The sequence below is a fragment of the Lucilia sericata genome, unplaced genomic scaffold (genome assembly GCF_015586225.1).
Source record: "Lucilia sericata isolate MDLA Ls3-8-SP2 unplaced genomic scaffold, ASM1558622v1 Contig000878F_arrow, whole genome shotgun sequence".
In the NCBI taxonomy this organism is placed as follows: Eukaryota; Metazoa; Arthropoda; class Insecta; order Diptera; family Calliphoridae; genus Lucilia; species Lucilia sericata.
In genome coordinates, this window is record NW_023994868.1 from 138,456 (window position 1) to 160,454 (window position 21,999).

The window sequence follows — 21,999 nt, forward strand, 5'->3', positions numbered from 1 at the left end:
TAATCAAAGATTGAGTTTTTTTTATAACAGTAACTTTTATTTAAAATTATTTGAGATCTCACTATGTAATAATGAATGTTTAAAGCTCAACTAAACTTTAGATTTAATTTGAATACTAGAGCTTTTAAGTTTTATCTTTAAAATGTTTTACTTTTAAAGTTCGTTTTTAAGCTCAATAAAAATGTATGTTTTAATAAGAAATATAACGAAAGAAAATTTATTATGAAAGCTTTTAAGATTAGATTAGATTATAAAAGCTTTAGATCTTATAACTTTTATACTGTAATTTTAAAGCTCAACTAGAAGTTTTTAAATAAATTTGAATATTTTTACAATATAAATTTCAATTACAGAAGTTTTATCTTTCATATTGGGTCCTTTAAAGCTAACTTTTAGAATTAACAACAACTTAAGCTATAATCAAAGATTGAGCTTATTTTTTATAACAGTTTCTAATTTTAATACTTTTAATTAAAATTATTCTAGATCTTACTATGTAATAATGAATGTTTAAAGCTCAACTAAACTTTAGATTTAATTTGAATACTAGAGCTTTTAAGATTTATCTTTAAAGTGTTATACTTTTAAAGTTCCTTTTTAAGCTCAATAAAAATGTATGTTTTAAAAAGAAATATAAAGAATGAAAATTTATTATGAAAGCTTTTAAGATTAGTATGTTTGATTATAAAAGCTTTAGATCTTATAACTTTTATACTGTAATTTTAAAGCTCAACTAGAAGTTTTTAAACAAATTTGAATAGTTTTACAATATAAATCTCAATCTATTACAGATGTTTTATCTTTTATATTGGGCCTTTTAGGATCGTCATAAACATAAGCTTTTTTAATTAAATTCTAAAGCTTTTAAGTTTTTGCTTTCATAATATGGCTTTAAAGTATTTTAAACACTTTTTAATTGGTTTTTAAGCTCAACGATGAACATTTTAATTTGAGCTTTAACGTTAAGTAAGTTTGATTAAAAAAGCTCTAGATTAAACAACTTTTATATTGTAACTTTAAAGCTTAACTAAAACTTTTTAAACAAATTTGAAGTTTTCCACAATATAAATCTCAATTTTATTACAGAGCTTTTAAAGCTTACTTTTAGAAACAACAAAAATGATTGAAATTCGATTATAAGATAAACAGAATTTGAACAGAGAGAAATTAAAAAAAAAAAATTAAAAAAAAAATTTAAACAGAGAAAAACTAAAATTTAGTTTAGTTTGTAATTTAAATTTTTTTAGAATTAAAGTAAAACTCTTTTTTAATTAAATTTTTTTTTAATATTTTTCGCAAAAAATTTTTATTTTAAATATGTTTAATGTATATGTATGTATAATATATATTTTAAATATAATTTATTAATAACACAATAATAAGTTTCTTTTATTCAATAACTAAATTTATACTGTTGTTGTTTATTGTTTGTAAAATTAAGGAATAAAAATTAAGCACGTGGGCAACATTTAAATTTATATATATATGTTTTTAACTTTTTTTTTAATAAAAACAATATTTATTTTTTGCTTTTATATAAAGATTAATAATAAATAAAATATTTATTAATATTAATAATAAACAAGAGAGCTTTTTCTTGGATTTTTGTAAAATAATTAATAATTACAAAAAAATGTACATTTATAAAAAAAGAAAAATTAAAATATTTTTAAAAAAATTCAACAGGTTTTAAGTAATTAGGTAGTTTTAATAATAAAAAAAATAATTTTAAAGAAATTATTTAAAGCAAGATGTGGTTGGGGGTTTTTTAAGGGTTTTAATAAAATCTTTAATTTATTTAAATATTTAGTTTGTTTTTTTTTTATAATTTTTTTATTTGTTTGTTATAATCGTTTTATTTATATTTGTAGATCGTTTTTTTTATATTCGTTTATTTATTTTTTAATATAAATTTTTCGTAGTTTCTGTTCAGCATTCTTTGTTATTCTTAAAATTAGTTAAGTTTAAATTGTTTTATAATTAATTTTATGTTTTTTTTTTTTAATAAAACGTATATGTTTTTTAGACCCTTTATTTTTAGAATTTAAAATTTGTTTAGGGTTTTGGCATGTTTTAGGGGTTTTAATTTAATGATTTTATTTCGATATTTTCTAGCTAAATTTAAAAGTTTAAATAAATCCATTTTATAAGGTTTCTGTTAAAATTAAAGTGTCAACTACAGCAGCTTAGCTTCATACCCGGAGTTCCAAAATAACTAGAACTAAAACCCCAATATTCGATTTCTTTAGTTTTAAAATCACCGTTTTTTTTATAAAATGGATTTAATAATTTTGTTTTTTTTTTTTCTAAATTTATATAAATTGCTTATGGGGTTTTTTTATCATAAAATTATTTAAACAGCACCTGATACATTAATAACACAACTTATTTAAATTAAATTTAATTAAAGTTATAAACAAAAACAAATAATTAAATATTTATCTTACGTATTCTGTTTTTAACAAATAATCATTTAAGTCATTTGTTTAAAAAAAAAGTTATATAGAACGATTTCATAACAACGAAATCTAACTGCAGTTAAGGAATGTTAAGAAAAGGCTTTAGGCTTTTGTCTTCTTTGCTTTAAAATAAAATGCCTTTTAAAATCTTTTTGAAAAGTTTTGTTTTAAAATAATATAAAATAAAAAAAAAAAAAATAATAAAAAATTTGGAAAAATAAAATTTTAGAGAAAATCATTGCAAACTAAAAAAATATTTTTCACAAAAATAATTGTGTTTCATAGAATAATTGAAAACAATAATCGGGTGATAATGTCTAATATATTAGAGCTTTTAAGTGGTAACTTTTATGTCCAAGCTTTAGGGTGTAATACCTAGAAAGCTTTTCTTTAAGTCAAACCCAACTTAAAGAGTTTAATTAGAAAAGCTTTAGATCGTAGAGATTTTATATTGAATCATTAAAGTTAAACTAAAAGTTCCATATAAAATGTAATTCTAAGAGCTTTTAGTTGTTTATATTAAAACTTTAAAGCTAAACTGAAAGTTGAATATAATATTTAATTCTAAAAGCTTTTAAAGTTTTCATTTAAGTTTAACAAAAAGTTTGTTATATAGATTTTGTTAAACAGCTTTTAATCTTAATGCTTTAACTAAGAAAACCAATATATATATTGAGACTTTAATGTTTAATATAATTTAAATAAAAGAACTTTTAAATATTATCCGTCATTTCAAAGCTTTCATTCAAGTTTAATAACAAGTTTTGTTTTCAACAGAGCTTTAAAGCAATACCCTTTGTAAAAGACCTTTAAAACTTTGTTAGTTTAATGAAAAAAGCTGTGGATATAACAATTTTTATATTTAAACGTTAAAGCTCTATTAAAAGTTTAATCTAACTTAAATACCAAAGCTTTTAGGTATTATCTGTCATATCAACGTTCAAGCACATTAAAAAGTTTTCAGCGGAGCTTTAAAGCATCTCTCTTTGTAAGACTTTTAAAGCTTTAAGTTCAATTAAAAGTTTAAACCTTTTAATTTAAATACCAAAGCGTTTGAGTGCTTTCTTTCATAAAAAAACATTAAATTCTATTGCTTTTTAAAGCTCTTTTTTTAAGCTTAACAGTTTTGCTATCATCAGAGTTTTAAAGCAACAGCTTTTGTATTAAACCTTTAAAACTTTGTAAATTTAATGAAAAGTTTTAGATTGCATAATTTTTATATTGAAACTATGAAGCTCAACTAAAAGTTGAATGTAATTTAACAGAGCATTCACGTATTAGGTTCTACTACTTCATAAATCTCTCATTTAAGCTGAACTTTTATAGGAACTTAAAAGCATCAAGGAACTCAAAAGCATTAGATCCTGAAAACTTTGTAAGTTTAATGAAAAACTTTAGATCGAAACAACTTTTATATTGAAACTTTAAAGCTCTACTAAAAGTTTAATTTAAATACTAGAGCTTTTAAGCTTTATCTTTCCTATTTTTCACAAAGCTTTTGCTTTTATCACTTGATAAAAAGCTTTAGATCCAACAACTTGAAGCTAAAAATCTTAAATCTAAAGTTTTAACAACAAGTTTTACTTTCATTAAAGCTAGATTTTACAACTTTTATATTCAAACTTTAAAGCTCTTCTAAAAAGTTCTAATTAAGTTAAACATTTTCACCAAACAAATTGCTATTTCGTAATGCTATTTTAACACAATATTTTTTTAGAAAATTTAAAATTATAAAAAGGTTTTAAACTAAATTCGTTTTCTTAATTAAAAGAAAAGCTTTAGATAAATTTGGAAAAATAAGAAAAATATAAAGAAAAACAAAACTAATAAAAAGTCAATAAAATACAATTTCAATAAAAATTTTTGAAAAAAGATTTTGCAAGAAAATTTTTCAAAAAGTCCTCGTTGTTTGACACTCCAGTGTCAAAAGAGAACAGCTTTTCTTAAACCATATTAAGAACAGGTAACTGAGATAAAGTTGTTGTAAATAATTTGAAATTGTTTCAGTTTTAACATACAAACTTAAGTCTTCTCACTTCCTATTTATTCAGACCTAAAGTTGGTTCCTTTTGCCCAAAAAATTACGCATAAATTTTTGGATTTTTTGCAAAAATTTTTTTTCGAAATAATAAAACAATAAAATAATTTATAAGAAAATAAGGCAAGCAAACAATAAATACACTGGTGAGCTTTTTTTGATAAAAAGAAAAACATAAAAATTACACAGAAAGAAAACTAAAATAAAAGTTATTCGTACTTAAAAAAAAAACGAGTTAAACTGAAAACAATTTTCGACTGTAAAACATTTAAGAAGACATTTAAAAAGAAATGTGACTTAAAAGATAAAAAAATGCAAAATTTTAAATTATACATCACTTCGGATAACAGAACCACATCCATTTATAATTCATGATAATAAATCATCTTGATCACACTATGCTCGAAAAAATACGATCCAATTCTTTGGAGGAATGTTTCAGTAGGGTATCATTGTGCAGCAGATTATCGAATTCTTTTGAAGCCAGCTTTAGCTCACGATCGGTTACTACAATATCTTCGAATTTTTTCAATTCATTTATAACGGAAGACATGCGCTTAACGCCTCTGCCGGAGGAATGCCACAGGCGTACATTACGATTAATGGCCATGACTTGGGGCTGGGGTGTTTTTTCCAATTGTTGGCCAAATTGGTCCTGTTGCGCTGGTGACGAGGGAGGCGGTTGTTTGGGTAATGGTGGTGCTTGTTGTTGGTTGCTTTTAGTAGATTTCGTTGACGACGTTGCCACACCAAAATATTTTGCATATTTATCATCCACCTGGGGTGAAGAATGTGGTCCATTTAGTGAAGCTGATCTGGGGGTTAGTTGACGTGATATGCCACTTCCATTGCTGGTATTAAAAGATTGTGATGTATTGGCTTTGCGTGTGAATTTGCGACGCATTTCCACCACTGGAGTAGTTTGTTCTTGCAGAGATGTATCTACATTCTCTTTACCCGAATCGGTGCTAAAATCTTCATTGTGATGATGACCATTTATTTGCAGTGAAGAATTCTGATATTTTCTTTGATTCAAACCATTGCCATTACTAATGCCATTGGAGTTCGAGGATATATCCATATTATGATGATCTGCACTATTTTCCAGGGAAGTTAAAGCCGTCAAAGAGTTTTGTGTTTTATTATTGTAGTCGAACTTCATACACTTGGTATTGATTTGCATTTGTTTCTGTTGCTTCTGATTGCAGTTCTCTATAAAGGGAGACTTTATTTTACCGATCTTTTTCGGTGGACCAGAATTTTCATTTTCACCATTGCTATCGGTGGCCGAAGAAGATTCCCTATTGGAAGAAGACTCTTTGGAATTGTTATTATTACGATCATTATTAAGAAAGGTTGAGGGTAACATTAGCTTGCCAATAGTCTTCAGTTTAATACGTTTCATAGTGGGCGTTAAGGTAGAAGTAGGCGTGGTTTCTGTTTCTGCCACATGTGCCGGTATGGGTAAAGCCTGTTTGTTAACCTGTAAAAATGGTGAAGTTTTCACTATATCGGCTTTAATGGCAAAACGTGAATCGGTTAAATCATGTGGCGGCTCTGCAGCTGGCACAACAGGCTCATTTGCCTCTCTAGAAGCCGAACTATCCTTTCTCAATATCGTGGGTGATTCAATGAAAATAGGCAGAGGACACTCCATGGGTGTTGGTGTAACGCTGGCACTGCTTAGACTTGTACTGCTGCGTGGTGTGGTCGCCATGTAGTAGTGATAGGAACCAATGCTTGAACTACGTTCTATGGAATTAAATGGTGGACTTCGTGTAAAAGAACAGGAGCTACGTTTACCAGCTTCACTTAAACTGCTGAAAAATCTCAAACGTTCCGATACTGGCAAAGAAGAGGGTTCTAGAAAATATCATCATAGGGGGGGAGGGGGTAAAGAAAAATAACAGCGTTTTATTAAAAACTTATTTTTTGTCTAAATTTAAATATTTAGACTTACGTGTTTTCATTTTAATAGTTTCACAATTTTTTTCTTGAATTACTTTTGTTGTTTGTTTGTATTGCTTTATATATATATTTTTTAAATTTCTTCCTAATAAAACTTGACTTTCTTAAATCTTTCTTGTTTGACTTTCAAATTACAAATAATCTTGGGATTTGGTTTCTTTATTATATGTTGCACTTGCTATTTACAATGCTGTGGAATTCGTTTTTATCGTTGCACAAGGAAATAATATAATTTGTTCTTGATTTTGAATTGTTTTTTGTTTATATGATTTTTTTTATTCTTGAGATTTAGTTTGTTTTGTTTCGCTTCTGTGGTGATAACTTTTAAGCATTTATTTTTTGTTTTTTTTTTTTTTTTAACAAAATATATATAAATGATAAAAATCTTATTGCAGGCGGCATTTTTTCATAAGTGGTTTAATTGTTAAATAACTACTGAACATTTAATTATCAAATAGCACTTAAAATTTTCTTTTTTAATGATACTGATCATATCTGGATAATAGTATAATTCTAGTTCAGTGTTAGTTCAGTTCTAGTTCAGTTCTAGTTCAGTTCTAGTTTAGTTCTAGTTCAGTTCTAGTTCAGTTCCAGTTCAATTCCAGTTCAATTCTAGTTCAGTTCTAGTTCAGTTCTAGTTCAGTTCTAGTTCAGTTCTAGTTCAGTTCTAGTTCAGTCTAGTTCAGTTCTAGTTCAGTTCTAGTTCAGTTCTAGTTCAGTTCTAGTTCAGTTCTAGTTCAGTTCTAGTTCAGTTCTAGTTCAGTTCTAGTTCAGTTCTAGTTCAGTTCTAGTTCAGTTCTAGTTCAGTTCTAGTTCAGTTCTAGTTCAGTTCTAGTTCAGTTCTAGTTCAGTTCTAGTTCAGTTCTAGTTCAGTTCTAGTTCAGTTCTAGTATTCAGTTCTAGTTCAGTTCTAGTTCAGTTCCAGTTCAATTCTAGTTCAGTCTAGTTCAGTTCTAGTTCTAGTTCAGTTCTAGTTCAGTTCTAGTTCAGTTCTAGTTCAGTTCTAGTTCAGTTCTAGTTCAGTTCTAGTTCAGTTCTAGTTCAGTTCTAGTTCAGTTTCTAGTTCAGTTCTAGTTCAGTTCTAGTTCAGTTCTAGTTCAGTTCTAGTTCAGTTCTAGTTCGTTCTAGTTCAGTTCTAGTTCAGTTCTAGTTCAGTTCTAGTTCAGTTCTAGTTCAGTTCTAGTTCAGTCTAGTTCAGTTCTAGTTCAGTTCTAGTTCAGTTCTAGTTCAGTTCTAGTTCAGTTCTAGTTCATTCTAGTTCAGTTCTAGTTCAGTTCTAGTTCAGTTCTAGTTCAGTTCTAGTTTCAGTTCTAGTTCAGTTCTAGTTCAGTTCTAGTTCAGTTCTAGTTCAGTTCTAGTTCAGTTCTAGTTCAGTTCTAGTTCAGTCTAGTTCAGTTCTAGTTCAGTTCTAGTTCAGTTCTAGTTCAGTTTCTAGTTCAGTTCTAGTTCAGTTCTAGTTCAGTTCTAGTTCAGTTCTAGTTCAGTTCTAGTTCAGTTCTAGTTCAGTTCTAGTTCAGTTCTAGTTCAGTTCTAGTTCAGTTCTAGTTCAGTTCTAGTTCAGTTTCTAGTTCAGTCTAGTTCAGTTCTAGTTCAGTTCTAGTTCAGTTCTAGTTCAGGTCTTTCAGTTCTATCAGTTCTAGTTCAGTTCTAGTTCAGTTCGATTCAGTTCTAGTTCAGTTCTAGTTCAGTTCTAGTTCAGTTCTAGTTTCAGTTCTAGTTCAGTTCTAGTTCAGTTCTAGTTCAGTTCTAGTTCAGTTCGAGTTCGTTCTAGTTCCGTTCTAGTTCAGTTCTAGTTCAGTTCTAGTTCAGTTCTAGTTCAGTTCTAGTTCAGTTCTAGTTCAGTTCTAGTTCAGTTCTAGTTTCAGTTCTAGTTCAGTTCTAGTTCAGTTCTAGTTCAGTTCTAGTTCAGTTCTAGTTCAGTCTAGTTTCAGTTCTAGTTCAGTTCTAGTTCAGTTCTAGTTCAGTTCTAGTCAGTTCTAGTTCAGTTCTAGTTCAGTTCTAGTTCATTCTAGTTCAGTTCTAGTTCAGTTCTAGATCAGTTCTAATTCTAGTTCTAGTTCAGTTCTAGTTCAGTTCTAGTTCAGTTCTAGTTCAGTTCTAGTTCAGTTCTAGTTCAGTTCTAGTTCAGTTCTAGTTCAGTTCTAGTTCAGTTCTAGTTCAGTTCTACTTCAGTTCTAGTTCAGTTCTAGTTCAGCTCAAGTTCAGCTCAAGTTCAGCTCAAGTTCAGCTCAAGTTCAAGTTCTGTTCTAGTTCTGTTCTAGTTCTGTTCTAGTTCTGTTGTAGTTCTGTTCTAGTTCTGTTCTAGTTCTTTTCTAGTTCTGTTCTAGTTCTGTTCTAGTTCTGTTCTAGTTCAGTTCTAGTTCAGTTCTAGTTCAGTTCTAGTTCAGTTCTAGTTCAGTTCTAGTTCAGTTCTAGTTCAGTTCTAGTTCAGTTCTAGTTTGTTCTAGTTCTATTCTAGTTCTGTTCTAGTTCTGTTCTATCTGTTCTAGTTCTGTTCTAGTTCTGTTCTAGTTTCTGTTCTGTTCTAGTTCTGTTCTGTTCTGTTCTAGTCTGATCTAGTTCTGTTCTAGTTCTGTTCTAGTTTCTGTTCTAGTTCTGTTCTAGTTCTGTTCTATTCAGTTCTAGTTCTGTTCTAGTTCTGTTCTAGTTCTGTTCTAGTTCTGTTCTAGTTCTGTTCTAGTTCTGTTTCTAGTTCTGTTCTAGTTCTGTTCTAGTTCTTGTGCTTAGTTCTGTTCTAGTTCTGTTCTATTCTGTTCTAGTTCTGTTCTAGTCGTTCTAGTTCTGTCTAAGTTCTGTTCTAGTTCTGTTTCTAGTTCTGTTCTAGTCGTTCTAGTTCTGTTCAAGTTCCTGTTCTAGTTCTGTTCTAGTTCTGTTCTAGTTCTGTTCTAGTTCTGTCTAGTTCTGTTCTAGTTCTGTTCTAGTTCTGTCTAGTTCTGTTCTAGTTCTGTTCTAGTTCTGTTTCTAGTTCTGTTCTAGTTCTGTTCTAGTTCTGTTCTAGTTCTGTTCTAGTTCTGTTCTAGTTCTGTTCTAGTTCTGTTCTAGTTCTGTTCTAGTTTCTGTTCTAGTTCTGTTCTAGTTCTGTTCTAGTTCTGTTCTAGTTCTGTTCTAGTTCTGTTCTAGTTCTGTTCTAGTTCTGTTCTAGTTCTGTTCTAGTTCTGTTCTAGTTCTGTTCTAGTTCTGTTCTAGTTCTGTTCTAGTTCTGTTCTAGTTCTGTTCTAGTTCTGTTTCTAGTTCTGTTTCTAGTTCTGTTCTAGTTCTGTTCTAGTTCTGTTTAGTTCTGTTCTAGTTCTGTTCTAGTTCTGTTCTAGTTCTGTTCTAGTTCTGTTCTAGTTCTGTTCTAGTTCTGTTCTAGTTCTGTTCTAGTTCTGTTCTAGTTCTGTTCTAGTTCTGTTCTAGTTCTGTTCTAGTTCTGTTCTAGTTCTGTTCTAGTTCTGTTCTAGTTCTGTTCTAGTTCTGTTCTAGTTCTGTTCTAGTTCTGTTCCAGTTCTGTTCTAGTTCTGTTCTAGTTCTGTTCTAGTTCTGTTCTAGTTCTGTTCTAGTTCTGTTCTAGTTCTGTTCTAGTTCTGTTCTAGTTCTGTTCTAGTTCTGTTCTAGTTCTGTTCTAGTTCTGTTCTAGTTCTGTTCTAGTTCTGTTCTAGTTCTGTTCTAGTTCTGTTCTAGTTCTGTTCTAGTTCTGTTCTAGTTCTGTTCTAGTTCTGTTCTAGTTCTGTTCTAGTTCTGTTCTAGTTCTGTTCTAGTTCTGTTCTAGTTCTGTTCTGGTTCTGCAATCAATTACCACAATAATCTAAATTTTATACATAATAAGTGACGTTTTAATTTTATTTATAATTCAATTTGCTAAGAAATAGTACTATGACCGATTCTAATAGAGTTTTACTCTAATAGTTCACTTAATCATCATAAATGAACAAAAAATACATACTGGGCAAAAATTGGATTAAATAATATTTAATATAGCTGATCAATTACAAAAGTGCAACCTTTTTATTATATTTGAATAATAGTAGATGGATTTTTAATAAACTTAACCCTCATGTGTTAATTTTTCCCACATTTTATGTAATTAGTTTGATTAAATTTGATTTTATTAAAAAAATCAATTTATTTAAACAATTCCCACATGCAAACGTTTTGAATAAAAGTAGTGTTTAAAGAATAATAACAAACAATTAATTTATGTTTGTATATTTCCCCATTTATGTAATAAATTCGAAAAATTGTAATTTCACGGGTAACAAAGTTAAATCATAATCATATCATAATCACCATAATCATCCATACATTTATGGAAAATATTGTTTTTTTTTTAACGGACAAGCCATGAAAAAAAACAAAAGTAAAAAATGCATAAAATTAAAACAACAAAAAGCGCATGCGCAACATAAATATATTATTTATAATTTTTTTAAGAAAAAAAAATCAAGAAAACAATAATAATATAATAAAAAAACAAAATGCATTCCAAGAGTTAATTATGAAATAAACAACAATAACAAATTATAAAATAATGAAATTAAAAATGAAATAAAAGAAAAATTAAAAAGAATGTAATGAAATATAAATGTAATAATAAATGTATAAAATATTACCACAATTTTTTATAAAAAAGACGTAACAATCGTACGTCTGGTATTTGTATTTAGTTTTTATAATAATTCACTATATAATTTAGAAATTAACGCGTTTAATAAAATAACAATTATAGGCCAATAAAAAAAAAAATTATAAAATTTTCCTAATATTTTAACATTTTGTTCGGTATTCATTTAGCTGAAGGTAACAATTATGTTATTTAATTATAATTTTTATTTAATATTAGTAGTAGTTTATATTATTGTTATTTAAAAAAATATATATAAGTTATATTAACGAAAAAATAATTATTATAACAAATTTGCAAAACAAACAAACAACAACGACAACAACAAAAATTGCATTCAATGAGCAGAAAAAAAAACTTAAAATAAAAACACATTGCGTCCATGAAAAAAAATTAAATATTTAATTTTTGAAAAATTTCAAAAATGTAAAATTATTAAGATTTTAGTAGAAAACAAAACAATTTAAAATTTTATTCAAAGCAGAAAAGTGTTTTATAAAACTTACCGATTTCATCATCTGGAGGAGGATTATTTGGTGTTTTAGGTTCATCCGTATTAACAGCTGGAGAAGGTGATAAACGACGCGGTACTGGAATATAGAAAATAATATTTATTATAGAATTAATTCATTAATGAAATAAAAATAAAGTACAGAGTTTGTGTTAATAAAAACAAATTTAAATAAATGAAATATTTTTGTCCGTCCTTTACGATTGCTCGACAATGACTGATTCTGCTCTTGAAGTTGAAAACATGAAATTATATATATTTTTTTCAATATATGTATAATTATGATGGTTAGATTTTTATATAAATCTGTATCGGATATATTAATTTCTATAGAAATTTAGATCATGACATGAAACTTGTACGGAAATATAAATTTTATGTTAATTTGAATTAAGTTTTAAATAAATAAAATTTCATTCCATATTTTACAAATCTATAGAATATTGTATCGTTGAGTCCAATTTCAGTCCTAGTTCAGTTCTAGTTCAGTTCTAGTTCAGTTCTAGTTCAGTTCTAGTTCAGTTCTAGTTCAGTTCTAGTTCAGTTCTAGTTCAGTTCTAGTTCAGTTTCTAGTTCAGTTCTAGTTCAGTTCTAGTTCAGTTCTAGTTCAGTTCTAGTTCAGTTCTAGTTCAGTTCTAGTTCAGTTCTAGTTCAGTTCTAATTCAGTTCTAGTTCAGTTCTAGTTCAGTTCTAGTTCAGTTCTAGTTCAGTTCTAGTTCAGTTCTAGTTCAGTTCTAGTTCAGTTCTAGTTCAGTTCTAGTTCAGTTCTAGTTCAGTTCTAGTTCAGTCCTAGTTCAGTTCTAGTTCAGTACTAGTTCAGTTCTAGTTCAGTTCTAGTTCAGTTCTAGTTCAGTTCTAGTTCAGTTCTAGTTCAGTTCTAGTTCAGTTCTAGTTCAGTTCTAGTTCAGTTCTAGTTCAGTTCTAGTTCAGTTCTAGTTCAGTTCTATTTCAGTTCTAGTTCAGTTCTAGTTCTAGTTCAGTTCTAGTTCTAGTTCAGTTCTAGTTCAGTTCTAGTTCAGTTCTAGTTCAGTTCTAGTTCAGTTCTAGTTCAGTTCTAGTTCAGTTCTAGTTCAGTTCTAGTTCAGTTTTAGTTCAGTTCTAGTTCAGTTCTAGTTCAGTTCTAGTTCAGTTCTAGTTCAGTTCTAGTTCAGTTCTAGTTCAGTTCTAGTTCAGTTCTAGTTCAGTTCTAGTTCAGTTCTAGTTCAGTTCTAGTTCAGTTCTAGTTCAGTTCTAGTTCAGTTCTAGTTCAGTTCTAGTTCAGTTCTAGTTCAGTTCTAGTCAGTTCTAGTTCTAGTTCAGTTCTAGTTCAGTTCTAGTTCAGTTCTAGTTCAGTTCTAGTTCAGTTCTAGTTCAGTTCTAGTTCAGTTCTAGTTCAGTTCTAGTTCAGTTCTAGTTCAGTTCTAGTTCAGTTTAGTTCAGTTCTAGTTCAGTTCTAGTTCAGTTCTAGTTCAGTTCTAGTTCAGTTCTAGTTCAGTTCTAGTTCAGTTCTAGTTCAGTTCTAGTTCAGTTCTAGTTCAGTTCTAGTTCAGTTCTAGTTCAGTTCTAGTTCAGTTCTAGTTCAGTTCTAGTTCAGTTCTAGTTCAGTTCTAGTTCAGTTCTAGTTCAGTTTCTAGTTCAGTTCTAGTTCAGTTCTAGTTCAGTTCTAGTTCAGTTCTAGTTCAGTTCTAGTTCAGTTCTAGTTCAGTTCTAGTTCAGTTCTAGTTCAGTTCTAGTTCAGTTCTAGTTCAGTTCTAGTTCAGTTCTAGTTCAGTTCTAGTTCAGTTCTAGTTCAGTTCTAGTTCAGTTCTAGTTCAGTTCTAGTTCAGTTCTAGTTCAGTTCTAGTTCAGTTCTAGTTCAGTTCTAGTTCAGTTCTAGTTCAGTTCTAGTTCAGTTCTAGTTCAGTTCTAGTTCAGTTTCTAGTTCAGTTCTAGTTCAGTTCTAGTTCAGTTCTAGTTCAGTTCTAGTTCAGTTCTAGTTCAGTTCTAGTTCAGTTCTAGTTCAGTTCTAGTTCAGTTCTAGTTCAGTTCTAGTTCAGTTCTAGTTCAGTTCTAGTTCAGTTCTAGTTCAGTTCTAGTTCAGTTCTAGTTCAGTTCTAGTTCAGTTCTAGTTCAGTTCTAGTTCAGTTCTAGTTCAGTTCTAGTTCAGTTCTAGTTCAGTTCTAGTTCAGTTCTAGTTCAGTTCTAGTTCAGTTCTAGTTCAGTTCTAGTTCAGTTCTAGTTCAGTTCTAGTTCAGTTCTAGTTCAGTTCTAGTTCAGTTCTAGTTCAGTTCTAGTTCAGTTCTAGTTCAGTTCTAGTTCAGTTCTAGTTCAGTTCTAGTTCAGTTCTAGTTCAGTTCTAGTTCAGTTCTAGTTCAGTTCTAGTTCAGTTCTAGTTCAGTTCTAGTTCAGTTCTAGTTCAGTTCTAGTTCAGTTCTAGTTCAGTTCTAGTTCAGTTCTAGTTCAGTTCTAGTTCAGTTTAGTTCAGTTCTAGTTCAGTTCTAGTTCAGTTCTAGTTCAGTTCTAGTTCAGTTCTAGTTCAGTTCTAGTTCAGTTCTAGTTCAGTTCTAGTTCAGTTCTCTAGTTCAGTTCTAGTTCAGTTCTAGTTCAGTTCTAGTTCAGTTCTAGTTCAGTTCTAGTTCAGTTCTAGTTCAGTTCTAGTTCAGTTCTAGTTCAGTTCTAGTTCAGTTCTAGTTCAGTTCTAGTTCAGTTCTAGTTCAGTTCTAGTTCAGTTCTAGTTCAGTTCTAGTTCAGTTCTAGTTCAGTTCTAGTTCAGTTCTAGTTCAGTTCTAGTTCAGTTCTAGTTCAGTTCTAGTTCAGTTCTAGTTCAGTTCTAGTTCAGTTCTAGTTCAGTTCTAGTTCAGTTCTAGTTCAGTTCTAGTTCAGTTCTAGTTCAGTTCTAGTTCAGTTCTAGTTCAGTTCTAGTTCAGTTCTAGTTCAGTTCTAGTTCAGTTCTAGTTCAGTTCTAGTTCAGTTCTAGTTCAGTTCTAGTTCAGTTCTAGTTCAGTTCTAGTTCAGTTCTAGTTCAGTTCTAGTTCAGTTCTAGTTCAGTTCTAGTTCAGTTCTAGTTCAGTTCTAGTTCAGTTCTAGTTCAGTTCTAGTTCAGTTCTAGTTCAGTTCTAGTTCAGTTCTAGTTCAGTTCTAGTTCAGTTCTAGTTCAGTTCTAGTTCAGTTCTAGTTCAGTTCTAGTTCAGTTCTAGTTCAGTTCTAGTTCAGTTCTAGTTCAGTTCTAGTTCAGTTCTAGTTCAGTTCTAGTTCAGTTCTAGTTCAGTTCTAGTTCAGTTCTAGTTCAGTTCTAGTTCAATTCTAGTTCAGTTCTAGTTCAGTTCTAGTTCAGTTCTAGTTCAGTTCTAGTTCAGTTCTAGTTCAGTTCTAGTTCAGTTCTAGTTCAGTTCTAGTTCAGTTCTAGTTCAGTTCTAGTTCAGTTCTAGTTCAGTTCTAGTTCAGTTCTAGTTCAGTTCTAGTTCAGTTCTAGTTCAGTTCTAGTTCAGTTCTAGTTCAGTTCTAGTTCAGTTCTAGTTCAGTTCTAGTTCAGTTCTAGTTCAGTTCTAGTTCAGTTCTAGTTCAGTTCTAGTTCAGTTCTAGTTCAGTTCTAGTTCAGTTCTAGTTCAGTTCTAGTTCAGTTCTAGTTCAGTTCTAGTTCAGTTCTAGTTCAGTTCTAGTTCAGTTCTAGTTCAGTTCTAGTTCAGTTCTAGTTCAGTTCTAGTTCAGTTCTAGTTCAGTTCTAGTTCAGTTCTAGTTCAGTTTCTAGTTCAGTTCTAGTTCAGTTCTAGTTCAGTTCTAGTTCAGTTCTAGTTCAGTTCTAGTTCAGTTCTAGTTCAGTTCTAGTTCAGTTCTAGTTCAGTTCAGTTTAGTTCTAATTCAGTTCTAGTTCAGTTCTAGTTCAGTTCTAGTTCAGTTCTAGTTCAGTTCTAGTTCAGTTCTAGTTCAGTTCTAGTCAGTTCTAGTTCAGTTCTAGTTCAGTTTCTAGTTCAGTTCTAGTTCAGTTCTAGTTCAGTTCTAGTTCAGTTCTAGTTCAGTTCTAGTTCAGTTCTAGTTCAGTTCTAGTTCAGTTCTAGTTCAGTTCTAGTTCAGTTCTAGTTCAGTTCTAGTTCAGTTCTAGTTCAGTTCTAGTTCAGTTCTAGTTCAGTTCTAGTTCAGTTCTAGTTCAGTTTCTAGTTCAGTTCTAGTTCAGTTCTAGTTCAGTTCTAGTTCAGTTCTAGTTCAGTTCTAGTTCAGTTCTAGTTCAGTTCTAGTTCAGTTCTAGTTCAGTTCTAGTTCAGTTCTAGTTCAGTTCTAGTTCAGTTCTAGTTCAGTTCTAGTTCAGTTCTAGTTCAGTTCTAGTTCAGTTCTAGTTCAATTCTAGTTCAGTTCTAGTTCAGTTCTAGTTCAGTTCTAGTTCAGTTCTAGTTCAGTTCTAGTGCAGTTCTAGTTCAGTTCTAGTTCAGTTCTAGTTCAGTTCTAGTTCAGTTCTAGTTCAGTTCTAGTTCAGTTCTAGTTCAGTTCTAGTTCAGTTCTAGTTTCAGTTCTAGTTCAGTTCTAGTTCAGTTTCTAGTTCAGTTCTAGTTCAGTTCTAGTTCAGTTCTAGTTCAGTTCTAGTTCAGTTCTAGTTCAGTTCTAGTTCAGTTCTAGTTCAGTTCTAGTTCAGTTCTAGTTCAGTTCTAGTTCAGTTCTAGTTCAGTTCTAGTTCAGTTCTAGTTCAGTTCTAGTTCAGTTCTAGTTCAGTTCTAGTTCAGTTCTAGTTCAATTCTAGTTCAGTTTCTAGTTCAGTTTAGTTCAGTTCTAGTTCAGTTCTAGTTCAGTTCTAATTCTAGTTCTAGTTCAGTTCCAGTTCAGTTCTAGTTCGTTCTAGTTCAGTTCTAGTTCAGTTCTAGTTCAGTTCTAGTTCAGTTCTAGTTCAGTTCTAGTTCAGTTCTAGTTCAGTTCTAGTTCAATTCTAGTTCAGTTCTAGTTCAGTTCTAGTTCAGTTCTAGTTCAGTTCTAGTTCAGTTCTAGTGCAGTTCTAGTTCAGTTCTAGTTCAGTTCTAGTTCAGTTCTAGTTCAGTTCTAGTTCAGTTCTAGTTCAGTTCTAGTTCAGTTCTAGTTCAGTTCTAGTTCAGTTCTAGTTCAGTTCTAGTTCAGTTCTAGTTCAGTTCTAGTTCAGTTCTAGTTCAGTTCTAGTTCAGTTCTAGTTCAGTTCTAGTTCAGTTGTTCAGTCAGTTCTAGTTCAGTTCTAGTTTCAGTTCGTTCAGTTCTAGTTCAGTTCTAGTTCAGTTCTAGTTCAGTTCTAGTTCAGTTCTAGTTCAGTTCTAGTTCAGTTCTAGTTCAGTTCTAGTTCAGTTCTAGTTCAGTTCTAGTTCAGTTCTAGTTCAGTTCTAGTTTTCAGTTCTAGTCAGTTCCAGTTTAGTTCTAATTCAGTTCTAGTTCAATTCGAGTTCAGTTCTAATTGAGTTTAGTTCTGGATTAGTTCTAGTTTAATTCTAGTTCAGTTCTAGTTTGGTTCTAATTCGGTTCTAATTCAGTTGTAGTTAGTTTTAGTTTAGTTATATTTCAGTGCTAATTAATAAGATCACATCTTATTTTATTGAATGTGCATTTTTAAACTTAATTATACAAGTTCTTTTAAAGTTTAACCGCAGATGATTAGTTTAATAATATTTTACATATTTATGTGCGTTCAAGTTCTTCGCGGTTTTCGAAAAAAAAAAATATAACATTCTTATTTTAGAATCTCGACCATGTAATCTGCTTAAGATTGAAAAAAAAATATGTTATGACCAATGTTAATAGTTTGGTGAATTCAAGTGAAATAGAATCGACAGTACATAAAAATTACCGATTTTAAATACATGGTATATCGATGGAAATACCTAAGTAAATTTTAAATATTTGATATGCTTAACATAAAATTTGGACTTTGAATTTTGAATGTAAATAGTATTCTGATAAAAATTCTAGAAATTTGATGTTTAACTTAAATTATTTGTTTTAAATATTTTATTATTATTTATATTATTCAAAATTTTTACGTTTTACCATATTTGGCTAATATGCAAGGGCCTTATTGTTAAATGAAATTATTAAGCAAAGAAATTTAGATTAGATTACAAAATGAAGAGAAGGGCATTTGAAAAAAAAAAAGCAATATGTATGGTGGGGCCCCGTTATCTATTGAAAATATATTTTAGGTTAATAAACCTTATCTAAATTTAAAATTAATTATATCGTTTGTAAAACTCTGCAGGTATTTGTTACAAGGTTAAAATACTAATGCAGGGTTTAAATATCAAAAATGATATAGACAACAATGCAATTCGAAGTAATTACTCTAAACTTCTTTCTTTTAAGTAAAAACTAAACTGTAAACATCTTCCTCCAGTTAATGTTTAAACATTTTATGATCTCGGTTACAGAACATTTAAGTTAAAGCTAATTACCAAATTTAGAAAGATTTATGTACACAAATAAGAAGTAGTAGTATGTAATCATATATTTTAATGTTATTTTGTATGTAATTTTTATTATTATTACTTTTTTTTTGGTTTTAGCCAAATAATTACCAGTTTCTTATGTGAAGGGTGACACATATTTTTCAGGTTATTAACTCATAAATAAACAAACTCGTCAACATTACAATTTTATAAAAAAATATTTCTGTTTTTTGTCTAACTACGTTTTGTATCTTTTAGTAGATGTCATTAATTAAGTTTTTCTTTATATAAAAACATTAAGAATAATAACAAATTCTGTTAGAAATAAACAAATTTATGCTTCGTTGAATTTGTTGCAAGAACTGTTCTAGCTTTTTTTGTCATTTAGGGCTCATTTGTGCATCCATGGTATTTGCGCAATATATTTAGCAGAACGTTAGTTAGTTTGATTTTGCAGTTGTTGCAAGAGATAATCTGTCATTCCCTACAATTTGCGGAGAAATTTTAAATGTATATCTTGTTCGAAATCGATTTTGTTATTTTAAACAGTTTATTTCTGAATAAATTTTAAAGATATGAAAGAAATAATCGAATCGAATTTAAAAATTAAAATTTTTTGTGAAAATAAACATTTTTTGTAAAAATTTTGAACTTTTAATAAAATGTATATTTTTAGTAAAATTTTAATTTTTATTAAACATTTTTAATTTTCAGTTCTAGTTCAGTTCAAGTTCAGTTCTAGTTCAGTTCTAGTTCAGTTCTAGTTCAGTTCTAGTTCAGTTCTAGTTCAGTTCTAGTTCAGTTCTAGTTCAGTTCTAGTTCAGTTCTAGTTCAGTTCTAGTTCAGTTCTAGTTCAGTTCAGTCTAGTCAGTTCTAGCTCAGTTCTAGTTCAGTTCTAGTTCAGTTCAGTTCAGTTCTAGTTCAGTTCTAGTTCAGTTCTAGTTCAGTTCTAGTTCAGTTCTAGTTCAGTTCTAGTTCAGTTCTAGTTCAGTTCTAGTTCAGTTCTAGTTCAGTTCTAGTTCAGTTCTAGTTCAGTTCTAGTTCAGTTCTAGTTCAGTTCTAGTTCAGTTCTAGTTCAGTTCTAGTTCAGTTCTAGTTCAGTTCTAGTTCAGTTCTAGTTCAGTTCTAGTTCAGTTCTAGTTCAGTTCTAGTTCAGTTCTAGTTCAGTTCTAGTTCAGTTCTAGTTCAGTTCTAGTTCAGTTCTAGTTCAGTTCTAGTTCAGTTCTAGTTCAGTTCTAGTTCAGTTCTAGTTCAGTTCTAGTTCAGTTCTAGTTCAGTTCTAGTTCAGTTCTAGTTCAGTTCTAGTTCAGTTCTAGTTCAGTTCTAGTTCAGTTCTAGTTCAGTTCTAGTTCAGTTCTAGTTCAGTTCTAGTTCAGTTCTAGTTCAGTTCTAGTTCAGTTCTAGTTCAGTTCTAGTTCAGTTCTAGTTCAGTTCTAGTTCAGTTCTAGTTCAGTTCTAGTTCAGTTCTAGTTCAGTTCTAGTTCAGTTCTAGTTCAGTTCTAGTTCAGTTAAGTCTAGTTCAGTTAAGTTCTAGTTCAGTTAAGTTCTAGTTCAGTTAAGTTCTAGTTCAGTTAAGTTCTAGTTCAGTTAAGTTCTAGTTCAGTTAAGTTCTAGTTCAGTTCTAGTTCAGTTCTAGTTCAGTTCTAGTTCAGTTCTAATTCAGTTCTAGTTCAGTTCTAGTTCAGTTCTAGTTCAGTTCTAGTTCATTTCTAGTTCAGTTCTAGTTCAGTTCTAGTTTAGTTCTAGTTTAGTTCTAGTTTAGTTCTAGTTTAGTTCTAGTTTAGTTCTAGTTTAGTTCAGTTTTAGTTCAGTTCTAGTTCAGTTCTAGTTCAGTTCTAGTTCAGTTCTAGTTCAGTTCTAGTTCAGTTCTAGTTCAGTTCTAGATCAGTTCTAGTTCAGTTCTAGTTCAGTTCTAGTTCAGTTCTAGTTCAGTTCTAGTTCAGTTCTAGTTCAGTTCTAGTTCAGTTCTAGTTCAGTTCTAGTTCATTTCTAGTTCAGTTCTAGTTCAGTTCTAGTTTAGTTCTAGTTTAGTTCTAGTTTAGTTCTAGTTCAGTTCTAGTTCAGTTCTAGTTCAGTTCTAGTTCAGTTCTAGTTCAGTTCTAGTTCAGTTCTAGTTCAGTTCTAGTTCAGTTCTACTTCAGTTCTAGTTCAGTTCTAGTTCAGTTCTAGTTCAGTTCTAGTTCAGTTCTAGTTTAGTTCTAGTTCAGTTCTAGTTTAGTTCTAGTTTAGTTCAGTTCTAGTTTAGTTCAGTTCCAGTTTAGTTTAGTTCAGTTCTAGTTTAGTTCAGTTCTAGTTCAGTTCTAGTTTAGTTCAGTTCTAGTTCAGTTTTAGTTTAATTCTAATTCAGTTCTAGTTTAGTTCTAATTCAGTTCTTTATGAAGTTTACACAGAAAAACTTAAACATACTATTATTATAACTTTTCTTCCACTTACCTCTTTTCGGTGATGTACGTTCCTCCCGATTCAAGGCCGCGCCATTATTCGTCTTCTCTTGCATTTGCTGGAACATATTCGCCCTAGCTCTCACACTATTCGTACGCACTACACCACCCGACGAGGCCGACGACTCCGAAGAGTCTTTATTTAAGGGGGTTTTTGGCTCTTGATTTTCAGCCATATCTACATCTTGTTCTAGACTAGACATTTCAAAGATACGTTCACTATTACTATTACACGATAAGCCCGAATCGCCCGTAAACGATAGTGTTAAATTGGCGGTGTCTTGCGAACAGAGCAGACTAGAACGTGCTGGCGATTTACGCGGTAAAGGAACTGGTATACCGGCCTTAAACGATGACGACGATTGAGGTGGTGAATTTATCGAACTAGAGAGCGGTTGGGTAAATGAACGCGTTAGGGTAAATGCTGAGGGCGGGGCGTTGGGCGATTGATTGCCGTGTGAGGATAAATGAGCAAAACCAAGACCTTCTAACGATTGAGCCGGTTTAAAAGCAGAACCAGTAGGTAAAGTGTCGTTGTTAGAAGACACGTTGTTTTTAAAGCTACAAAAAGAGTAATAATTTGTAAAGTGGGTTTTTTTCTACTTTTTTCTACGTTTTTTTTTTTTTAATGGGTTTAATAACTTTATTTAAACGGTTTTATATATATATTGTTGGCTCATATAGAGAATTCAAAGAAAAGGAGGGAGGTCACATAAAATTTTATTTATTTTCACTTAATTTTGTTTTTATTATTTATTTTCTTTTCTGTGTTTTTTTTTTTCAACACTTGCCAAAACTTTTTTTATTTATTTTTTTTTTCTGAAATACATTGACACATTTTCAATTCTCTCTGGAAAATATTATTATATTTATACTCTTTTAAGAATTTCTTTTTTGCACAATATTTTTTTAGATATATTTTTTTGTAGAATGGGGTTTTTACTATATTTTTATATACAATTTAAATTTATTTGGCTCGAGATAAAATATATTTTTAGATATGATTTTGTTGTTGTTGTATTGATTTGAAACAAACTTTAAAAAGCCATAAGAAAATTTTTGTTTAATTTTTAAAGATTTTTTAATATTTTATGTTTTAAATAAAATTGATTATTTTTATAGACTAAATATGCCAACAAATCGTTAAACATATAGTGAGTAAATAAATTATTTAAAAAAAAACATTCGTGGTAACGTAGTAAACCGCACTTGTTTAGATCAAAACTTTCCGTCCGTCCGTTTATTCGTTTTTAAATTTTATTAGTTTCGTTCTAAAAGCGTAAAAATATTAATAAATAATAAAAGAAATTGATAATTTAATATTTGTAGACATAAAAATATGTACGTTATTTTATCAACTGTTTTTTTTTTTTTTATAAATTTCTTATATAAATTTATCAAAACAAAACAAAAGCACTAATAAAGATTTCAACCCAACACCAATAAGAAAACAACAAAAAAATATTAATTATTTTATAACTATTTTATTTTATCAAATAAACGATCTTTTATACCGTCACTAATATTAAAAATGACGCGATTTTAAACGAGAAATACAAACGCACACACTCCGAAAAAAAGCGTGAAAATTCAAATGACGACCGTTACCAACTGAAAATGCAAAATTTGTATTTATGT

At 29.9% G+C, this 21,999-nt stretch overlaps 1 protein-coding gene across 5 annotated transcripts in view; it reads right to left on the reverse strand.

Moving 5' to 3' along the window:
* Window positions 1–1,958: 1,958 nt before the first annotated feature.
* LOC119608738 (serine/arginine repetitive matrix protein 2-like) overlaps window positions 1,959–21,999 on the reverse strand; it is a 57,014-nt gene continuing 36,973 nt past the window's right edge. For all 5 annotated transcript variants that reach the window (XM_037963289.1, XM_037963288.1, XM_037963291.1 and 2 more), the window contains 3 exons: window positions 20,354–20,922; window positions 11,572–11,655; window positions 1,959–6,360 (listed from right to left, as the gene is read on the reverse strand). In XM_037963289.1, the coding sequence (XP_037819217.1) occupies window positions 4,889–6,360; window positions 11,572–11,655; window positions 20,354–20,922 (2,125 nt within the window). In that variant the 3' untranslated portion in view covers window positions 1,959–4,888. The remainder of the gene's footprint in view (window positions 6,361–11,571; window positions 11,656–20,353; window positions 20,923–21,999) is intronic.